This window comes from Branchiostoma floridae, chromosome 9, assembly GCF_000003815.2.
Source record: "Branchiostoma floridae strain S238N-H82 chromosome 9, Bfl_VNyyK, whole genome shotgun sequence".
Taxonomy (NCBI): Eukaryota; Metazoa; Chordata; class Leptocardii; order Amphioxiformes; family Branchiostomatidae; genus Branchiostoma; species Branchiostoma floridae.
This window is the reverse complement of record NC_049987.1, coordinates 17,116,519-17,130,193: the sequence shown is the minus strand read 5'-3', so window position 1 is coordinate 17,130,193 and position 13,675 is coordinate 17,116,519. Positions and strand designations below refer to the sequence as shown.

Below are 13,675 nucleotides of genomic sequence, written 5' to 3'. Positions count from 1 at the left end.
TGCAATAAATATCTTTAAAAAATGATGTTCTGCAATACTGTAAGTCCTGAAATCTTTGCAGCAGTCTAATTTTCCAGGTGACCTCTTTAAACCACCAATTCCATACTATTGTACTAACAGTTTTAACTGCAAAAAACACTTAAACACAGCAAAATCCTCCTTTGTCAAACTATACTGAAAGTAAGTCCCCATGAAAAATTAAATGAACCAGCAAGATATTTTCAAAGAACAATGTAAAATAATGATTATTAAACACATCCGTCCTCCAAAATAAGATTTCAATAAAAACAGTATTATATAATATTCATGACTTTGTATATAATACATGTATGTACAGAAAGGAGTGTGATACAAATAACTGTATACAGATGTAATATAAATGATATTTATTTCTAAGAAGTGTGCATTAGGTGAAAATCAAAGGTTTGCAATTGATGTAAAAGTTGAATAAAAGTTGAAATTGTTCTTGAGTTGTAAGATTGTTTTTATGTTGTTATAGAGACTGGAACATTCCTCAGTTTTAAAAACCCAACCTGCAAGAAAAAAAAAACATCAGTGAATATATTAATGGGAATACTTTATATAAAAATACATAAAGCAATGAAAAGTTAAGGCTTTATGTAAGATCATGGCGGCAAAACTGAAAATATTCCCAGCATATTTGCATTATTTTGCATTATTTAGAATTTTGAAACAGTGAAACTTAACCAGATTCTGACTTTTTGCTACCACCCCAAAAGATAGAAACACTAGCCAGTAAACAACAACGTTTTCAGAATAAAGATATGAAGAGCTTGGTGTGTACTACCTTACTACTTTGCTGTCATTTCGTTTGACTAATTGTAGTATACTAGACTAAGTATTACTACAGTATAGAAGCAAACATCAGTATTTGGGTGTCATTTTGTTTGATTAAATGTAGTACACACTATCTGAGCAAAAGTGACAAAACTTTGCATTGTCTTTATGCCAAAAAGCATTTAGTCATTAGCAACTGGATATGAGTTGGAAACGGTCAGACACATCAAACGGTCAAATAGTAGCCACTGTCTTTTTAAAATTGTGTGTGACTGAAGAAAGATGGTCAGTCACACATATACTATCTGGAATGTCTGACTGTTTCTAAAATCATATCCAGTTGCTTGAGTAACCGCTTTGGGAATATCTTATTAACTGGATTGTCTGGACCTTCACAGATGCATAGCCTTTATTTATGCATTGTATGCATGTGATATAGTACAAGCATAATGTAACGTTTGTGATTGACATTAGACCCTTACCATAAAGTTGTTCATGCTGCGTAGTGACACAGGTAGGCTGTGGGTGTGGCTCGCCAGGTGAGACACCAGGTGTAGGCAGGTGTGTCTGGGGTAGGACAGCAGGCCTACATTCTCATCCTTCTTCCAACTCTCCAATAACAACCTTCATCATGTAGATAAGACAAAAAACAGACTAAATCACAAAGTACTGTAACATAAGTTTGCTGGGATTTAATTTCATGTTAGGGAGAAAACGGAATGTTCTTGGTGGTTGTAAGTTTGTAATAATAGCAATGGCACTTTTACAGCCAGCCAGTAGGAAACCTCCTATAGTGACTTGGCAAGGGTGCTACAGATGGACAGAACAGATGCTTTCTTCATGAAAATACAGACTGAGGAATTTTCATTGACAATGTAAGATTCTATAGCACAAACATGTACATTAAACATTAAACATTATTCCCTCAAAATTCGGATAATACAATTTCGCCTAAGTTGGTAAGCGTTTTACTTTGTGCATGGATACAAAGTCTTAAAAATTTCAACATAATATTTCGTCTTATTTTCTATTGGCTAAATGTCTTACTTGCTGACACCGTTCCTTGGGAATGGCAGGTAGAGGATCTTGAGTACATCCTGACAGGAGACAGTACCATGGGGGGAGATGGTCATCAGTCTGGTCTCAGACTTTAACAGCCACATCTACACATGGAACAACACACACAGTCACAATCAGTTATATCAGTCTGGTCTCAGACTTCAACAGTTACATCTGCATATGGAACAACACACACAGTCACAATCAGTTATATCAGTCTGGTCTCAGACTTCAACAGTTACATCTGCATATGGAACAACACACACAGTCACAATCAGTTATATCAGTCTGGTCTCAGACTTCAACAGCCACATCTGCACATGGAACAACACACACAGTCACAATCAGTTATATCAGTCTGGTCTCAGACTTCAACAGTTACATCTGCATATGGAACAACACACACAGTCACAATCAGTTACATCAGTCTCGTCTCAGACTTCAACAGCCACATCTGCACATGGAACAACAAACAGTCAAAATCAGTCTGGTCTCAGACTTCAACAGCCACATCTGCACATGGAACAACAAACAGTCAAAATCAGTCACATCAGTCTGGTCTCAGACTTCAACAGCCACATCTGCACATGGAACAACAAACAGTCAAAATCAGTCACATCAGTCTGGTCTCAGACTTCAACAGCCACATCTGCACATGGAACAACAAACAGTCAAAATCAGTCACATCAGTCTGGTCTCAGACTTCAACAGCCACATCTGCACATGGAACAACAAACAGTCAAAATCAGTCACATCAGTCTGGTCTCAGACTTCAACAGCCACATCTGCACATGGAACAACACACAGTTAAAATCAGTTATATACAAATCTACATTAATCTGACTTAAGGTGGTATATCAGGGTGGCTGAGCAAAATTTCAAAATGATATTTTTCAAAAAATAACTATCAATGTTATTTTCTTTGTAGTTCTATTTTCATAATCTAACATACTTTCCCATCAAATGTTCCTTTTTGTCTGTCAAAATTCAAGGTCAAAGTAGCTGTCTCAAATTACGCAAAAAATTCAAACTCATCATAACTTTTCATACTTGATATCATTGGATAGGTCTTAGTAAAACAAATAGAATGGTTTTTATTTCAACAAAATCGGACATACCGTTAGAGAGTTATGGCCATTCAAAGGCCTGAAAATTATGCATAATTTCTCTTGATCAGCTAATTAAATATGCAAGATTACAATATCTCCGTAGTCATACAAGATACAAGAAAAAACTTGGTGTACATGTAGGTTTTATAATACGTTGACTTGAAATATTGTCCTGAAATTTATACATCTAGTTCAGAAATGATGAATAATCTTGAATAATTGAGTTCCAGGGGTAATAAAATCAGAGTCCACTAATTAAATATGCAAAATCACCATATTTTCCCTATCCTTGAAGATACAAGAAAAAAAATTGGTATACAGGGGTTTTGGCACATGCCGAATTCAAATTTGACCTAAAAAACATCACTTTGGTCTTTTTACGACCTGTAGAAGTGGATTACGTCACTACTACCACAACAACTTGATTTTTATGGCCTAATTTTTGAAAAACTGTTCATCGAAAATGGGTAAAATAAATCTTAATATGAATTTTACCCTGTAAGGAAAAACTTTGTGCGCTCCCGACGCTAAACGATGCTATTTAGTGCTCCCAAATGCTGTTAGCATAAGGGGTAATTAAAATTTCAGGAAAAAAATTAATAAAAAATCAGCATGACAAGATATGATAAAATCCACGCGCAGATCTATTCAAATCATTATTATGCACATTTCTGAAAAGTTTCAATAATAACGGACAAAATACAAGCCAAAATTTAAGCTTTTTAGGCTTTTTTTCTCTAAAAATGGCGTGGCCTTCAAGTAGTTGATGACGTCATTGTGACATCATACCAATTTGCGTAAATTATCTTTATGCAATAGGGTACTACCTTAGAAAAAATCAAGGTCCATACATTATCTAAGATGGTAATTTTAGAAGACCAAAAACACCCCCCAAAACTCCTCAGCCACCCTGAAATCCTACCTTAACAGTAATCAGAACATTTCATTTTATCACATTCAACCTAAAAAAGTGAGAGTAATAAAGACATGTAAAGAACATTTTTAATAATCTTTCTAACAATTCATAACTTAAAAATCTCCTCAAAAAAAGACATGTTGTGTAAAAACATATCATGTGTCACATATGTGGATATATTGGGTGGGATGACTACTATCTCATCCCAGCCAGGGGCTGAATTGTGAGGAGCTTAAAATAGGCTGGGCTAAATCGCAAGGGTCTGCCATTCAGCACTAACTCAGGTGACCTCAATACGACAGAATTGACAGACTGTAGGTTTTGAACCACTCACAATGAGAAGGATCCCTAACCTTTCGATATCAAGTGCTGTGGGTACTTTAAGTAACGTGCTCGGGTAGAAGTCCTGTCGAGTGAACATTATCTGTTCAAGACAGACTTAATAGTTATCACGGTTTGACATGTTAGTTTTGAAAAATTCACTGGCCCTTTTGGCAAGTAAAAAAAAATCTAACATCCATTGGCATAATACCGGCAGTAATACTTATACCGCCAAATGACATAAACGATAAATTTTCGGTGATCCACTAGCGCAGCAACAGTAATTTCTGAGGTATGCACACTTCAGACATCCACGTATTTCACACATTTTCAAAAAGGCTTCGATAACAGTGCGACCACAAGGTACATAGCAGCAGTTAATTGTGCCATGTTTCGTTCTGCCGGTATTATTGCACCCCCTTCCAACCACGCGCCCGTTCTCCGTGCAATTCCGCGGTGTGTTCCAATTATGATATTATGCTTTTAGCAGGACAAGAGAGACAAAAAAATATAAGAAGTGGCAAAGGTAAGCTGTAACAGCAACATGTAACTGGAGAAAATGATCATTTGCCAAATTAGTATTGCTTGAGAAATTGCAGTAAACCTGCCGGTATTGACTGCCAATGGATGTTACTGGTGCAAACCAACTTTTCACTGGCAACTAAAGGTCAAAGGATTGTGAGATAGTTTTGTCACCTAATCCCTTTCATTACAGATAATACAATGAAGTGTTGTGAGAGTTGTAAACAAAGAAGGTGGTTGGATAGGGTACTGGCCAATAGCTAGGTGCCAGAATTGGGTAAAAAAACAAACTATATGTAATACCTGCTGCTTTATATACATATATAGGTATTGAGGGAGACTTAATAATGCTTTCTGACAAATGAGCATATTTTGGATGGGCATCTGATATTTTGACAGGAAATTGATCGGTAGATTTTCCCATACACTGAATGGTATAATGTTACATTTTTTTTAGCTGTGTAGGGCGTCCAAAAAAATGTCTGGCCCAATCAGACAAGCACAATAATCTCCAACCAGATACACGGTGTGTAATGTATAGTATCAAACTTCCTGTTCAGGGGAGGGCAGATCTCCAGTGGCCGTTTGACTCCCTTAGCCGGCTATAGTCCCTGGCCAGCTTTGATACTATCTTATATGGCACCATAGGATTTTATTTATTTATTTATTTCATCTTGAAACAGATGGGTAGCCCCTACAACAGTGCATAGTTGATTTCCAAGGGGGCCCACCAAACATACATGTAAATAACAGATACAGGACAGAACGTGGTAACAATCAGTCAAACTTTGAACACCCAGGGACAACATACAGTACAGAAAACATAAAACCGGTGCATCAAAATATAATCAGTGTCCATACTCAAGTCGAAAACGTTCCAAGGTATCCAAGGATCTGCTTGGAGATTAAAGCACAAGAGGACATCCACTTGACCAGACCAAAATGGACTTGTCTAGCCCCGGCTTATACAAAAGGTGCACCAACACACCTTACAATGTACACAATGTAATACGAGAACTAGCTGTCACAGAGCCAAGTGACTAAAGGTGTAAACATGAGGTAATAAGTGACCTATTGTACCATGTCATGGTTCACTGCTGCAGGTTTGGTACTATACAAAAAATAGAACTGTTACAAGAAAAACAGAGGAAAAACCAAAAACTTTTGCCAGTTTAGAGGGGGAAAGAGAGTCTCTACCCAGGTAGGTTCACAGCAATGGCATCTCAAACATTTATATAGACTCCGTTGTAGTCTTTGAACGGGGAATGGGGCTGGTTTTATTTGGGGGGGGGGGCGTTGGTTTGCGATTTTCAATGTTGGCTAGGTTCTCTTGTGCCATAGAGGGAGTTTGCCGAGGCAGGGAGTTTGCTGTGAAAGGGAGTTTTGTCCCTCGGGGACGCATTAAACAAGGGTCTCAAAAATACACTAGTTCTTACCGGTACTTTGATTTGTATAGAAATTGCTTCTCTGACAGGCCTCCACTTCCTACTAGTTTTATCAACAACACTTATTGTAATGATCATGAAATTATCCAAAAACTAAGTTACAGAAGTCTACTATTTGCATGCTAAACCAAGATTACCAAATATACATATAACAAAACTGTCTTAATTTTAACCAACATTCTTCTCTCCTTTCTTTAAAGGTCGGTATTGGAGTTGAAATAGCCAATAATATGTCTGACAACCATATGGCCAGACTGGCAGAAAAGTTACCGGACCCTGGAGTCGTGCCTCAAGAGTCCGCATGAACAAGTCAGTTATGGGCGGGCACTGAGAGAAGGCATTGTTCGTATGGACCTCTTACTTGAAAGTAGAAATCTTGAAAAGTCTTGGAGACCGGCATCTTCAGAAAGGCAAAATCAGTAAAGATTCGGCAGAGTTTGACAAGGCTGCCGCCCTGTATGCTGCTGCCCTACTGTGCTGCAAAGATCCAGACATGGGACAAACACTGGAACATCGTATCGGCTACATGGAGAAACTCTCCAGACAACTGCTGCAGGGGTACACACCACACTTCCGGTGGTTGTTACCAGGCTACTGGGGTACTGCTGACAGTAATGTCTTAAGGGTGGCAGAAACTTGTGACAAATTAGACAGAAGTAACAAAAAATCCCAACATTCCACTGAGGAGACTTATACAAAAACATTTAATATTAAGTGACCGCAATTGAAAATAGCGACATGTTCTTGGAAGTTGAGGTTTTGAAATCTCTTGGAGATTTTTATCTTGAGAAAGGCAAGAAAACCTCTGATGTATCACAGTTCACCAAGGCAGCTGCCATGTATAAGAAAGCCCTGACAAGATGTGAGGATCCCGGGACAAAACCGACTCTGCACCATCGCATACAATATGCAGAAAAGATCAGGGAAGCAGTAAGAATGGTAAGAAGTTACAATATACCATGCAGTTACATGTAAGTCCCCGTCATAGTCACGTAGTCAGAATCACAAGTGTTATAATGATCATATATAATGCTCGCATATTTTTTAACTGAAAAGTTTCCATCTCATTGCACAAGGCTTGGTGTCTTGTAAACATCAGCCAATCTCTAAAAGTTTCTGGAGAAGATCAGGTGTATGTATCATAACTAACTGCCACAATTGCCATTTAGACTCATCACCCCCATGAAACTCCTTTTCCACCGTACCCGTAAATGGCCGCCGTACTTGGTACTTGAGAGATGTCGGAAAAGAATAGGGTAGGGCAGAAACTCACATTTTTTAGTGGCTACGGCGGAAACTAACGGGTACCGCAAGATTTTCTAGCGGGTACGACGGGAATTTATGGGTACGGCGAAAAAGGAGTTTCATGGGGGTGATCATCGGCCAATAGATTTTTCCTGGTGTGTGAAGGGTTATTATGCATGTGCCTCACAAGTATGATCAAGCCTGTAAAGACCTGGTATACATCATACAATAAGTACAGAATTAATGCAAAAAGGAGCATGTTTTGCTCTGGGTTAATGTATTGTCAAGGATACGATTAAAGTGTTTGGATTTCAGAGGGGTGCAAGGCTAACAATCATATATAAAATAATTATTTTGCAGCAGCCAATATCAAATGAATCTAAACAAAGAGAAAGAAGATCATCCACAGGACAGCAGTGTGGGGACAGAAAACCTCATGTATCAAAGGACAATAACCTCCATCACAACATACCAAGGTGGGGATACCTGAATTAGACAATTGGAATCCTCAATTTCAATTACCTTTCTCTTTCTATTGCCATTGTCTGTCCATGCATGTCTAGATATGGGTTAAATGTACGAAGTTAGGATCAGCCTACGGCACACGTAATTTCCGACAACTTCTAGCTTCCGACTACGTCTGACAACCGCTGTCAGCAAAGTTCGGGGAACGTCGACAATTATCTGTGACATAGCTAGGTTAACTTCGTACATATGGGCTGAACGAAGTTAGCCACTAACTTCGTACATGGAGGGGGGCGATCTGTACGAAGTACGATGTACGAAGTTATGATGTTTCGACTACGGCTAACTTCGTACATTGGGGCAGACCTAATGCATGAAGTACGATGTACGAAGCTATTTTGACCTTTTTGTGGGTTATGCTAACTTTGTACATGGGGCGGGCCTGGTGTACAAAGTACGATGTGCGAGGTTAAGATGTTTTGACTGTGTTGTGGGTTATGCTAACTTCGTACATTCAGGCGGACCTAATGTACAAAGTACTATATATGATACATGAAGTTAAGATGTTTTTACTATGTTGTGGGTTATGCTAACTTTGTACATGGGGCGGGCTAGAAGTTTCAAGGACGTGCGACAAGTTTCAAGGTGTCATCACAAAGATGACGTTGGGGATATGTTGTAAGTGCATTTTATTTACATAATTATTCCAATAATCATGACTGATTTTTGTCTGACTAACTTTGCTCTCAGATACAGATTACAGATACAGATCATACATTAAAGATACATGTGACAACTTAATGTATACAGTTAAATAATTATTGCGCTTGGTGAACAAAACTGTTGAAGATAAGGGATTATAACTGTTACTGATAATACTACTAAAACATGTTCTTGTTTCTTTACAGTGATGCTGCAGGAGAGAGTGATTCAGAAGTCAAAGACATCAGTACCACAACACTGGAGGAGGATGACTTGTGAGTTTATGTACATTAAATACAGTTATTTATATCATAGGCATACAACTATAAGCACATAATTTGAAATCTGAAACATTAAACATTATTTGCATTTAGTTTGTAGCAATTTTCTATTACTATTCTGACTTCTATTGTAATATTGATGGCTGATTTAAAGTGTCACCAATATATACATTTTGTAATAGATATTCATTTTGCCTATCATGACATATTCTTCTTATAAACATAGAACATATGAAGACCATCTGCAGGAAGGTTCCATTGCACTGCAGACAGGGGACCTGGACAAGGCAGAAAAAAACTTCGCAGCTGCACTCAAGTCTGTTCATGTCAAATGTAAGTCTTCTGTATAAAGTTAGTCCAAAGACTGTAATAATTCTTAGAAATTGTGTGATCTATGATAATCATTGTAGTTGACGAACAGCGCTTTGTTTACAGAAGTGTTCGCCATCTTTTCCTTGCCTCTATATCACTATCAAGGTGTTTGAAAGAAAATTAAAGTTGTAAATGCAACAAATAGTGCTTCTCCAAAACTTCCATCTTTGTTCCTCTGTTTCAAGTATCTGGGGTTTAGAAGCAAAGTTATACCAATGCCTCAATAGCATGTAAAGGGACATATAGAATTACATTGTATCCAAAATTGTATATGAGATTTTTGATGTTTGCCGACAAGACAAATTGAAGACAGTACAGTTGACAAAATATCTTTTGTTTAGGTCAATACAGGCCTGGGGAAGAGGCAGAGCCCCTGTACAGGTTAGGTGAAGTCTACCTGAAGAGAGGAATCAAGTCAAAAGATGGAGGTGATTTCACCAAGGCTGCAGCACTCTGTAATGCAGCACTGGTACGATCAAAAAGGGAGGACATAGAGGAGGCAATTCAGGACATAACACAATCATTTGTTAAACATGTGCTGAATATTGAACAAACTGCAGACATTGATGATACAGAGAAACACAAGTTGATGTTAAAGAAGGACAGAGACTATGCTGAAGGAGAAATCAAAAGGATCGATGAGGAAATAGATCCTTATAGCCTTGATGAAGATGACCCAGCTTTAAGAGAAGTTGAGAAGGAGAGAGTGGAAGCAATTAAAACACTGTTTGAGACTATTGTTGACCAAACAAAAACATTCATAGCTGGACTTGTAGATGAATGCATAGAGGTAATGGGCCCCCCTCTCTGTAAGTATGCCATGATAGGCCTGGGTTCACAAGCTACAGGGTTGGTAACTCCATACTCTGATCTGGAATTTGCCATTTTGATAGAGGCGGAAACCAAGCACAATGCGGAGTATTTCCGCAACCTCACCCAGTACCTGCACCTCAAAGTGATCAACCTGGGAGAAACCATTCCCCCAGCCATGGGGATTAAGTCTCTAAATAATTTTTTCTCAGATGACCCACTAGAAGACTGGTACTACGACTCTGTAACACCACGTGGGTTTTCGTTTGATGGAGCCATGCCAAATGCATGTAAGACTCCACTGGGCAGAGGTAGGAACAACACAGAGACAAATGAACTTATCCACACACCAAGCAATATGACCAGCATTCTGAAAGATGACTTTTGGTTCCATTTAAAGAAAGGCTACCATCTTGCTAGTATCCTGGGAAATGTGTCGTTGATCACAGGGGAACAGGGCTTGGTGGATGAGTACATGTCTCTTTGTGCCCAGCAACTTCAAGAAAATGATGGAACCATACCTTTGGTATTGGCAAATGCTGATCTGAGTGAGCATGCACAGATGTTTGAAATAAAACACCTAACTGCCAGGTTGTTGAATGTAAAGAAAGAGATGTATCGATTTTCAAGCCTTGCAGTGTCCTCCTGGGCGCTACTTCATAACATACAACTGACCACAATCTGGGAGACTATCCAGAAGCTGGAAGATAAAGGTGTCATCAATAGTGAGAATGCACATCACTTGATGGTGATGGTCAGTATCTCAGCAGAACTGAGGCTGCGTACATACATGAACAATCATGGTCAGGTGGAAAAGATGTCGGCCTTATCGTCAATGTCGACCAGTACAGGCATTGAGGAGAAACTAAAGAAAGTGTTTCACATCTCAAATACAAAGCAGCTTATGAGATACTATTGCACAGAAAGGCCATTGAAGCAATTTATTTCACAGTTGACCAACAGTCAACCAGCAAAAGAGCCTTCAAAACTCTTTGACCTTTCTTTTAGACTGAAAGCAGAGGTATATGAAAGTCTGTGTGATTACCAAAATTCTAAGGCATGCAGGGAGCAAACACTACAAAATAATCTATCAGAATATGGCAAAGACATTTCACATCCTGACATTGCCTCCTCGCTTTCCAAACTGGGTACTGCCTGGAATCTCCTTGGTGATTACAGAAAGGCTGTAAGCTATCATGAGCAGTCATTACAAATGAGGCAAAGTATCTATGGTGAGGACACTGCACATCCTAACATTGCTGCATCATTTACAAACTTGGGCGTTGACTGGAATAACCTTGGTAATTACAGAAAGTCAATCAGTTATCATGAAAAGTCACTGCAGATGAAAAGGGATATCTATGGTGAAGAAACTGCACATCCTGACATTGCTAGCTCACTTTACTATTTGGGTAATGGCTGGGGAAACCTTGGTGATCACAGAAAAGCTATCAACTGTTATGAACAGTCACTACAGATGAAGCGGAGTGTCTATGGTGAAGACACTGCACATCCAGACATTGCCGCCCCACTAAACAACTTGGGTACTATCTGGAGTGATCTTGGTAATTACAGAAGGGCAATCAGTTATTATGAGCAATCGCTGAAGATGGAGTGGAGCAGCTATGGTGAGGACACTGCACATCCCATCATTGCCGCCACACTTAACAGCTTGGCTGATGCCTGGCGGAACTTTGGAGATCACAGAAAGGCAATCAGCTACTACGAACAGTCACTACAGATGCAGAGGATTATCTATGGCAAGAACACTGCACATCCTGACATTGCAGACTCCATTAACAACTTGGGTGCTGCATGGATCATCCTTTGTGATTACAAAAAGGCAATTGATTACCTTGAAGAGTCACTACAGATGAAGCAGGATATCTATGGTAAGGGAACTGTACATCCTGACATTGCGACTTCACTCAATGACTTGGGTGCCGCATGCAGTGACCTTGGTGATCACAGAAAGGCAATTACTTACTTTGAACAGTCACTCCAGATGAGGCAGAGCATCTATGGTGAGGACATTGCACACCCTGACACTGCCGCCTCACTGAACAACTTGGGTATGAGCTGGAGTGATCTTGGTGATCACAGAAAGGCAATCAGCTATTATGAACAGTCACTAAAAATGGAGCAGACTATCTATGGCAAAAACACTGCACATCCTGGCATTGCCAATACACTTAACAACTTGGGTACCCTCTGTAGCATCCTTGGTGAGCACAGGATGGCCATCAACTATTGTGAACAGTCACTACGGATGATGCTGTCCATCTATGGTGAGGACACTGCACATCCTGACATAGCAGATGTACTTAACAATCTGTGTGTTGCCTGGAGAGACCTTGGCAACTTCTCAAAAGCCAATTTCTATTTTGAGCTTGAAGAAAAGATGAATCAGAGATTGAGTACTAATTAGACCTAAAATTCCCCATCTTTAGAATCAACTACTAGTAGATATTACATAATTGACTGTCTCTCTTACGCTCACAATGTGCAGTGGTTTATGCACCTCTCACTACATCTGGTTCAAATTCCCTGGCCGAGTTTGCGCCCAGGACACGACTAAAAAGAGTCACATCTTCCTTTCGGAGGGGTACTTTAAGCCAGCAGCCTCGTTTATGAGGGTGCTTTAGAGCGCCAAACCTGTGCATGTAAAAGGAAACTAACATGCTTATTGAGTAGGGGTGCCCTGGTGTGCTTGGCCAAAAATTCATGATCTGAAGCAAAGCCACATTGCACTAATAGCCCAGTCTGAGGTTTGACTACTTGACCTTTATCTCTGTTACAGAGTAATCTATTTTGCTTAACATATCATTTGTAAAGGTATCAAATGGTATGCCTGAAAAATCAGTTTCATTTACTGTAACAATAGTGTCACTGTGTTAGATTATAGAATATAGTGTCTTTAACTATTAGCTTCATTTCACTGTGATTTGCTTGCTGTACTGAGAAATTGAATAATGATTGTAATTAACATATTTATCCTCCATGATTTGCAAATCAAATTTTAACTGTATTTACACTGTCTTGTATATGATTGTAGTAATCATTACCTGCAAGTGGTACTCCTTTTTTGTGACCACTTGCAAAATTCTGTCACATGAAATATTGCTGGGGCAATATTATACATTATCATATAGCCAGATGGAGTTGACCAATCAGAGGCCCCCATTTCCTATGGGTTATCAGGCAGTAACCTGAAAAGTGGGCGGTTATTAGAATAAATAACCGTTAATGTTAAGTATTTATCGATTATATCTTTTAAACAGCGTATTGTACTTTATTTCGAACAATTTATGTTAAACTACAACACAATTAAAAAGATATAATTGGTTTTTAAATAGAAAAAGGTTAAACATGATTTTCAACACCCCCACTAAACAAACCCGATGGTCAAATTTGACTTCTATTCGGGGTATTAGAACACGAATCTTGTTCGATCTGACGTGATCGAACAGAACGGGCGTTCTATCGGGGGTCACCCGCGGTCATCCGCAGGTTGTTACAGTAAACACGCAGAAAACGCCCTGTGTCAGTTGGATAGGCTATATGTGTCAGTTGAATAGGCTATATGATAATAACGTTAATGCCCCGCCTTTTCCTCGGTGTATATGGTGA

The 13,675-nt window shown here is 39.1% G+C and overlaps 2 protein-coding genes across 2 annotated transcripts in view; one reads left to right on the top strand and one right to left on the bottom strand.

The window, feature by feature from the left end:
- Window positions 1-378: 378 nt before the first annotated feature.
- LOC118423317 (E3 ubiquitin-protein ligase E3D-like) overlaps window positions 379-13,675 on the bottom strand; it is a 27,739-nt gene continuing 14,442 nt past the window's right edge. Inside the window, exons 6-8 of the mRNA XM_035831432.1 lie at window positions 1,846-1,961; window positions 1,281-1,422; window positions 379-533 (exon numbers count right to left, since the gene is read on the bottom strand). Coding sequence (XP_035687325.1) covers window positions 486-533; window positions 1,281-1,422; window positions 1,846-1,961 — 306 coding nt within the window. The 3' untranslated portion in view covers window positions 379-485. The remainder of the gene's footprint in view (window positions 534-1,280; window positions 1,423-1,845; window positions 1,962-13,675) is intronic.
- LOC118423283 lies at window positions 6,465-13,642 on the top strand. Its single transcript, XM_035831374.1, has 5 exons — window positions 6,465-7,109; window positions 7,776-7,891; window positions 8,789-8,857; window positions 9,090-9,196; window positions 9,577-13,642. The coding sequence occupies exons 1-5, from the start codon at window positions 6,909-6,911 to the stop codon at window positions 12,471-12,473; spliced, it is 3,390 nt and encodes a 1,129-aa protein (XP_035687267.1). The 5' UTR covers window positions 6,465-6,908; the 3' UTR covers window positions 12,474-13,642.